This window comes from Merops nubicus, unplaced genomic scaffold, assembly GCF_000691845.1.
Source record: "Merops nubicus isolate BGI_N331 unplaced genomic scaffold, ASM69184v1 scaffold21737, whole genome shotgun sequence".
Lineage (NCBI taxonomy): Eukaryota > Metazoa > Chordata > Aves > Coraciiformes > Meropidae > Merops > Merops nubicus.
The window spans coordinates 1-8,533 of NW_008622558.1; the positions used below are offsets into that span (position 1 = coordinate 1).

The 8,533-nt window shown below is 61.0% G+C and overlaps 2 protein-coding genes across 2 annotated transcripts; both read left to right on the forward strand.

Annotated features, from left to right (window-relative positions):
• The first annotated feature begins 162 nt into the window (after window positions 1-162).
• Window positions 163-3,326, forward strand: PARP3 (poly (ADP-ribose) polymerase family, member 3). The gene is made up of 10 exons (XM_008944847.1): window positions 163-345; window positions 558-683; window positions 820-1,011; window positions 1,177-1,312; window positions 1,566-1,792; window positions 1,950-2,102; window positions 2,253-2,330; window positions 2,551-2,728; window positions 2,922-3,068; window positions 3,157-3,326. Exons 1-10 carry the CDS (start codon window positions 163-165, stop codon window positions 3,324-3,326), a joined length of 1,590 nt encoding a protein of 529 aa, XP_008943095.1.
• Window positions 3,327-5,501: 2,175 nt separating this feature from the next.
• LOC103777297 (probable G-protein coupled receptor) lies at window positions 5,502-6,790 on the forward strand. Its single transcript, XM_008944849.1, is given in 2 exon segments — window positions 5,502-5,558; window positions 5,561-6,790. Coding segments are annotated over 2 exon segments (1,287 nt in total).
• Window positions 6,791-8,533: the final 1,743 nt, after the last annotated feature.

The following is an 8,533-nucleotide window of genomic DNA, read 5'->3' on the forward strand; positions in this document are numbered from 1 at the left end:
CTCCTCCAGCCCGGCCATGTGCCGGAGGCGCAGGGAAGGAGGTAGAGCCCAGCCGGCCCTGCCGGGAGGGACAGCCCGCCGTCGCTCGCTGCCTGCTCTGTCACCCTCAGGGAATCTTCTGAGGGACTCGCGCTGCGCTGGCCCCGTGGGGGTGGCTCCGCCATGGCCCCCAAGCGCCACGCGCCCCCCCCAAAGCAGCCGGATGGCGGGGGCAAGAAAGCGAAGGGGGGAGAGGAGGAGGATGCCTGGAGCTCCACCTTGGCAGCCCTGAAAACTGCCCCAAGGGAGAAGCCGCCCGCCACCATCGATGGGCTGTGCCCCCTGAGCACGGCACCCGGCCCCCAGGTGAGAGTAAAGCCGGCTACCCAGCGAGGCTGAGGGGCAGGTGGGTTGGGGGGTCGGGCTGTGCCTGGCCAGTCTCCGCCCTGCTGACACAAGGGGCAGCCCCAGTTTTCCTTGCAGACTCCCCTGGGATCCACTGGGACAGCTCCATGTTCCCCCCCTGCAATCCCCAAAGGCTGCCCAGGTGCCAGCCCTGGCCGTGCTGCTCACTGTAGGTCTACGAGGACTATGACTGCATCCTAAACCAGACCAACATTGGTGCCAACAACAACAAGTTCTACATCATCCAACTCCTTGAGCATGATGGTGCCTACAGCGTATGGAGCCGCTGGGGCCGCGTGGTGAGTCCACCCCAGCACCACTCGTCCTCCCCACCACGGCCATCCCCACCCTGCCGCGGGAACCCCGAGGGTTGGGGTTGAGCCCAGTGCTCCCCGTCCCTTGCTGGCGGTCCTGACCACCACCGTCCGCTGCCAGGGGGAGGTGGGCCAGTCCAAGCTCATGCCCTCCACCTCCCTGGAGACTGCCAAGAAGGACTTTGAGAAGAAGTTTCGGGAGAAGACTAAGAACAGCTGGGCAGCAAGGGAGAACTTCGTTGCCCAGCCAGGGAAGTACACGCTCATCGAGGTGCAGCCAGGAGCCGGGCAGGAGGTGGAGGTCGCCCTCAGGGTGAGTGTGCTGGACAGCTGAGGTGTCACTGTGGTGGGGTGATCCAAATATCCCATCTTCTGCCTGGTGGCCAAGCTCTCTCTACTGAGACTGGCAGCCCTGATGCCATGTCCCCAGAGCCTCCTGCAGGCTCACAGGTGGTGTGGTGATGGTGGGGGTCTGCAGGTGAATGGTGTGGATGGGGACAAGGTCTGCAAGCAACGGGTGCTGCCCTGCACCTTGGACAAAGCCACACAGGACCTGGTGTCCCTCATCTTCAGCAGCGACATGTTCCGGGATGCCATGCAGACCATGAACATCGGTAGGAGGTGATGGGTGGCACAACGTGGGTCTGGGGGCTGCAGCTGGGGGTGCAGGTGGAGAGGGGAGTGCAGCAGAGGTGTGAGTGGATTTTAGAGCATCCTCGCTGATTGCCTGGTACCTGGTGGGACTGCAGACCCTCCATGCTGGGTGTCCACACGTGCCTGTGGTGAATGCCAGAGGTCCTTGGAAGGAGCTGTGGGGCAAGTGGGGCAGATGGGCTCACCCACGCCCTCCCCTGTGCCCCCGGCCAGATGTGAAGAAGATGCCACTGGGGAAGCTGAGCAAGCAGCAGATTGCGAGGGGCTTTGAGGCACTGGAGGAGCTGGAAGCTGCGCTGCAGGAGTGGCCCCCTCAGGCCACCTGCCTGGAGGACCTCTCCTCTCGCTTCTACACCATCATCCCCCATAACTTTGGGAGGTCACGGCCACCCCCCATCAACTCCCCTGACCTGCTGCGTGCCAAGAAGGACATGCTGCTGGTGAGACGCCAGGGCAGCCAGTGGGTGGCATCCCTCCCCGAGGGGGTCTCCCGCCCGTGGGGCAGGGAAGTGCTGGCAGGAGGCAGGGCTTGCGCTGGTGCCCCCAGCATGGTGCCCAGCTGCAGCGGATACGATGTCCCCGCTCTGCGCCTGCCAGGTGCTGGCCGACATCGAGGTGGCGCAGAGCCTGCAGGCGCAGAACGTGAAGGAGGAGGAGGAGGAGGAGGAAGTTGCCCATCCGTTGGATCAGGATTACGCCCTGCTCTGCTGCCAGCTCTCCCTGCTGGACCCGACTTCCCGGGAGTACCAGGTACCGCTTGTGCCACAGTACCCCATGATGGGGAGCAATCACGCCAGGCTTGCAGGTGACCCAGATGTCCACACTGTCCCATGGAAACCGTGGGCATTGCTGGGGTGGCTGCATGCAGCAACACCACTTTCCTGTCTCCCTCCTGGCCAGCTGATCCAAAACTATGTGATGCAGACCGGGTGCAACCTGCGCATCCTCAACATCTGGCAGGTGGCCCGAGATGGCGAGGTGAGAAGGAGATGAGTGGGAAAGCCCTGGCGGCACCCCAGACAGGTCTCTCCCACCCATGGAAGACTTCAGCCCAGCTGGACAGGGACACACAGGCACCTGCCCCCCTGCCCCTCCAGCCTGGCACTGGGGTTGGCCTGGGGGGGTTGGCTGGCAATTCCCCACCCCAGAGCACCCACGTCTTCCTCCGCGGGTGGCCCTTACCTCTGCATCTCTCCAGGACGAGCGCTTCAAAGCCCATGACATCGTGGAGCACCGGCGCCTGCTGTGGCATGGCACCAACGTGGCGGTGATCGCGGCCATCCTGAAGAGCGGGCTGCGCATCATGCCCCACTCCGGCGGGCGCGTGGGCAAGGGCATCTACTTTGCCTCTGAGAACAGCAAGTCGGCTTGCTACGGTGAGAATCCTGGGACGGGCAGGGTCTATGTGAGCTCAGCTACCTTCGCATATCTCCTGCCAGGCGGCTGTGGGCACCCCAAGCCCCTTTCCTGCCACGGCATCTGGCCCCTGTGTGTCGTAGTGGCCTGGGCACAAGCAGATGGGAATACCAGGGCTGGTGCCGTCACTCCCATCCTCTTCTCACACGGCAGTGGGCTGCACCTCTGAGAAGGTTGGCGTCATGTTCCTGACGGAGGTGGCCCTGGGCAAGCCCTACCGCATCACCCGTGATGACCCCACGCTGTGTCAGCCACCCGCCGGCTATGACAGTGTCCTGGCCTGTGGCCGGACAGAGCCGGGTGAGCCTGGGGCAGGACGGGCTAGGTGGGCATGGGGTGGGGGGAAGAGAGGCCAGATCTTGGGCTTGATGTGGCGGTGCTTGCTCAGACCCCGCACAGGATGCGGAGGTGCTGCTGGATGGCAAGAAGGTGCTGGTGTGCCAGGGCAAGCCCATCCCCATGCCCGCCTACAAAGACTCCTCCTTCAGCCAGAGTGAGTACCTCGTCTACCAGGAAAGCCAGTGCCGGATCCGCTACCTTGTCCAGCTCCACTTCTGAGGGTGCCCGAGCACCCTACAGCTCCGTCCCAGTGCCAGCTGGTGATGCTCACTAGCCCAGAGCACAGTGGTTCAGACTCGCTGGTCACCCCACCTGGCTCTTGGCAAGGGGCAGGCTGGCACAGGGACAGAGCTTGCTTTGACCATGAATAAAAACCTGGTGCCCTGTACCGAGTGATGCCAGCACTCTCCTGCCTGCTGACGCGGGTGCGGAGCAGGGAAGGGGGCGGGGGGTCCCTGCAGGGATGGCAGAGAGTGGCTCTGAAGGGGCTGCAGCCTGCTGTGGCCATCTGGTGCTGGTAACCTGTCACGGTTTAGGGTTGAGGCCGCCCCCAGACCTGTAACAGATGCTTTCTGTTAGCCTCTCTCCCCCAAAAGAGGAACAGAAAGGGAATAAGGCAGAGAGACATACCATTTAGAAAAGGAAAGTAAAACAGCTTTAGTGAAAATACTACTACTACTACTACTAATAATAATAATAATATGGAATATGTATGAATATAAACAAAACCAGTATCAAACCAAACTCCCCCCGATGGCAATATGTCACTGTCACCCCCGGCAGGGCTGCAAGCCCCGCGGAAAAGTAACTGGGTACAGGAGCTGGATTCTGGGACTGGATTCAGGAACACAGGGCTCGGGATCAAAGGCAGGATGGATGGAGTCCTCCTTGGGTGCTGGCTGTTGAAGGAGCAGACAAAAAGAAGGGGCTTGACCCTTGTGATCCCTCAGCTCTATACTGAATATGACAGATATGGGATGGAATACCCCACTGGGCAACTTAGGGTCACTTGTCCTATCCACTCCTCCCTCCAGGTAGGGCTTTACTTTCTGTCCCCCTCCGTGTGGTACACAAGATTTAGCAGCGACCTTGGTCTGCACACTAGTCCTTCGTGGCAACTCTGAACACGGAGTGTTATCACTGCTAGAAACAGACTGTCTGTGAAAATCTGCTGTTAAGGTCAGCAAGTACAGTTAGTTAGGAGAGCTTTAGCTGAAGAGTAAAATCACTGAACAGAATTCGTCCTGTACTACACCAAACCACTACACACCCTTCAGGTGAAAGCTGGTGGCTTTGTAAGCCAGGTGACCTTGTCACCTTAGCAAGACACATGGCTCATGCCCACCCACCACAGCAGCAGAGCTACAGATGATGAACAAGTTGTACTGCCCTGCATGGGCATGGAAGAGCTCATTTGTTCGTCCGTCCATCCATCCATCCATCCATCCATCCATCCATCCATCCATCCGGAGAGCAAGCACCTGCCCTCCCTCTGGTGCCATGGTAGGTGCCATGCCCCAGACTGGCACCTGTGCCAAGCCCCTCTTCCCATTAGCATGTGCCCTCGAGCACTTGTGCAGGTCCCTGGGGTGCCAGGGAAGGACAGCTCCCGGCTGTGTTACCCCAATGCCCCTCAGATGGGGGGAGGAGATGCCGCAGACCTGCCCGTGAGTGCGTGCCCCATGCCGTGGGGACCTCAGGGCTGAGCTGTGCCAGAGGAAGGAGTGGGCCTGCTGTGGCAGATGGCCGGGTGGGCACAGGGCTCAGGGACCCTACTCCCCCTTCTCAACCCCCCGCCGGCTGCTAGGACCCAGCAGCTGTCCCTGTGGGAACTCCACGAGTGCCAGCGCTGCCGGGAGTGACAGCTGGTGCCATCCACAGCCGGGCTGCGGGCAAACAGGATGATGGGCGGGTGACGGGCACGGGGAGCGCAGCCTGGTGCGGCGAGAGGGACCCTCGGCCAGGAGGAGAGCAACACCCACCCCCCAGGAGCGAAGGTGCGTCGGCTTCCCACCGCCCACCCCAGGGTCCCCCGTGGCCAGACCGAGGAGCAGGGCTGGAGTGGATGGGTTTGTGCTGTCCCTTCTCGGGGCTCGCTGGCGTGGTCGGGGCAGGGGAACCTGGGCTCACCCTGGCACGAGTGCCCGTGGGTCCCGGCAGGGCCATCCCTGGCCAGGTTTGGGACAGCCCAGATGCCAGCTGTACGGTAGGCAAGGTGCTGCGACCTCACCGGGCACCTCTCTCTGCTCCAGCATCTCAGAGGGGTTCAGGTCTTCTTTGGGTTTCTCTATGAATCTTCTTCATTTTGGTTCTTCTCCTCCATGTCCTGCTCGCCTCCTCAACAGGCAAGGAGAAGACAGCGGCCATGGTTGCGGTGGGCTTTCCCTCTAAGGGATGCAGGAGAAGAGCCCTTGCTGCCCAGGCACCAGAGCTGCTGGCTTAGCCCCCCCGGGGGGATGGCAAGCCGAACAGGGCTGAACACCACGGACAGCCTAGAGCCACTCTCGGTCCCCGAGCTGTCTGTTGCCCAGGAGGTGGTGGGCCTCTTCTGCATGGTCCTGCTCACCTTCATCGCCCTGGTGGCCAACATTGTGGTGATGGTCGTCATCCTCAAAACCCCTCTTCTCAGGAAGTTCATCTTTGTCTGCCACCTCTGCGTGGTCGACCTCCTCTCTGCCATTTTCCTCATGCCTCTGGGAATCATCTCCAGCTCCTCCTGCTTCAACAGGGTGATCTACAGCATTCCCGAGTGCCAGGCCTTGATATTCCTGAACATCTGCTTCATCAGTGCCTCGATCCTCACCATCTCCATCATCAGCGTGGAGCGGTACTACTACATTGTCCACCCCATGAGGTATGAGGTCAAGATGACCATCAGGCTGGCAGTGGCCGGCGTGATTTTCATTTGGGTCAAGTCTGTTCTCATCACTGTCTTGGCACTAGTGGGCTGGCCTCAAGGCAACGGGGCCACCAGCGCCAGCCGCTGCACCGTCTACTGGAGCCCTGGGGCCCACAAGGAGGTTTTTGTGATCATCTTCAGCATCGTCTGCTTTGTTCTGCCCACCATCGTCATCTTTGCTGTCTACTGCAGAGTCTACCGTGTGGCGCGGATGGCATCCCTGCAGCACGTGCCACCGGCACAGGCCGTGGCGCCGAGACACCAATCCAACTCCATCGCCAGCCAAGTGACCACCGTCACCTCCAGGAACCTGCCGCTGCCCAGACTGATACTGGAGCGGTTTCTGGGAAGCAACAAGGCCATCCTCACTTTGGTCCTCATAGTGGGACAATTCTTGTGCTGCTGGCTGCCCTTCTTTGCCTTTCACTTGCACTCCTCTGTCGCCGCTGGCATGGTGAGCGGTGGGCACGGGGAGATGACGGTCACTTGGATTGCCTACTCCTCCTTTGCCATCAATCCCTTCTTCTATGGGCTCTTGAACCGCCAGATCCGGGAGGAGCTGGCCCGGCTCCGGCGCAGCTGTCTCAACCGTCCGCTCGGCCAGGAGATCTGTCTTTCCGTCTTGGAGGCTTCTGTCCAGGGAAACTTCTTGCAGTTCCTCCAGAGAGCAACTTGCACGCTGGAGACCCATGCCAGCTGCATTAGCCCCAGCCCCAGGAACAGGCTGGACCAGACCAAAGTGGGCTTCCCCATCCCAGGTCAAGTTCCTGAGGAGGGCAGCTGAGAAGCAGGTGGCCCTGTCCCACTGTGCCAAGCAGAAGGGTGAGTAGGGCACCTGCTAGGGACCCACTGGACCTGCTTGGAGCCAGACTTTTGGATTTGGAAGGGTCCTTGTTCAGGTTTTGCCTCTTCACTGAGCTCATGGCAGTTTCTCTGCCTGGTAGATGGCAGCAGATGTGGGGAAGCTTCATCTCCTTTCTGCAGTCTGGGCTTGTCTCTGGCTCCACCAGCACAGCCTAGTTGCATGGATGGGCTCTCCCTGGGACACAGGATGCCAAGTGGCTCCTCCATGGGGGCATCTCCATCTCTGTCACCCTGCTGGGACCACTCATGGCCACTGGGGAAGAGTGGGTGTCCCTTGCACCCTACCCAGGAGCAATAGCCCAGCTAACACTACTAACACCAGTAACACCCGGACCCCAGGGCACCCTGCTGAGCCTGGATCGCCAAGTGCGAAGCCCTCCACCCTTGGCTGTTTAACCCCAACCTGACATCTGTGGGGAGGAGCTCCCCTCACCCGCGGTACTTACTGGGGGGAACAGGCCCTGCGGGGCTGGCTCTGGCCACGTCTGTCTGTCCTGCTGGCATGGCCATGCCTGGCCGTGCCCTCTGCCCACCCAGCTGGCAGGGTCTGTCCCTCCAGGGGGATTGCTGCCTGCCCGGGGGTCTGTGCTGCACTGTTTATGGACACAGCTGGCCAGCTGAAGCCCAGCCAGCAGTGCCACATGCCAGCTGAACTGGGCTGCCGGCCAGGGGTGCTCTGGGGTGGATGTGGTGGCACAGGGTGGGGGGGTGCATGTGGAGCTTCCCTGGGCAGTGGCAGCCGGAGGGGACCGGGAGCTGCAGTTCCCCTTTGTTCTTGTTGCTTCTGTAGGGCCTGGGGACTCTCCCAGGGAGTCTCAAGTGCAAGAAGGGAGACCGGACCCTGTTGGGGAGTCCCCAACAGCCATCCCATCCACAAAGATCCCAGGGATAGAGATGCTCCTGCCCCAGTAAAATGGGGGAGGTACTGGGAGAGAACTGACTTTGGCCTCTCAAACTGTCCCATGGAAAGGGAAGGGGCTCTGGGAAGACCCCCAGAGAGATTGGGGCTGAGGGCCAGCACCCCTGACCACAGGGATGCCCCTCCAGCCACCACCCTGTATCCCTAGAGGCTGGGGCGGCCATTGGTGTGTGTGTGTGTATGTGTGTACGTGTGTGTGTCTCTACCCAGGGTGGGGGGGTATAGATTTTTATTTTCTTGTAAATTTTATCTTTTTATTAAACCATTGATAAGTTACAAAGGAGGAAAAAATATACTTATATATACAGCACTTCCAAGCCAGCAGGGACCGGCTCTTGGATGGGGTTGCTGGGGGGTGACTGCCCCAGGGAGGGTCCCTCACCAGTGCGAGGGGAAGGAGGACCCCCAGAGAAGCCAGACAGCCCCTCATCCGGCAGGACCCCGCTTTTGCATGGGCAGGAGTGGGACAGCAGGGGGAGCAGGGAGACGGGCAGGATCTGGGGGTCCCACAGCGGCACAGGGCACTGGGAGGAAGGACCCATGGCTGTCAGGGACAGCCCCCCCACCCAGGACAAGGGCCCGTGGTCCCCGTGCAGGAAAATCGGGGAGAGGGGCACAGCTCTGCCAGGATGGGCAGCAGGCAGCCCTTTCCTCCAGCAGGCATCACTGCTGGGAAGACCCTTCCCTCCCCTGGGGTGGGGGCAAGGGGCTGCACCGTGGGCACGGGGTGCCCGGCAGGCGCTG

What these genes read in the sequence shown, in the direction of transcription:
- PARP3 (XM_008944847.1), top strand. Translation starts at nt 163, where the DNA reads ATGGCCCCCAAGCGCCACGCGCCCCCCCCAAAGCAGCCGGATGGCGGG. An exon ending in GCACGGCACCCGGCCCCCAG is followed by an intron (nt 346 to 557) that starts GTGAGAGTAAAG and finishes TGCTCACTGTAG; the next exon opens with GTCTACGAGGACTATGACTG. An exon ending in CCAAGAAGGACATGCTGCTG is followed by an intron (nt 1,793 to 1,949) that starts GTGAGACGCCAG and finishes TGCGCCTGCCAG; the next exon opens with GTGCTGGCCGACATCGAGGT.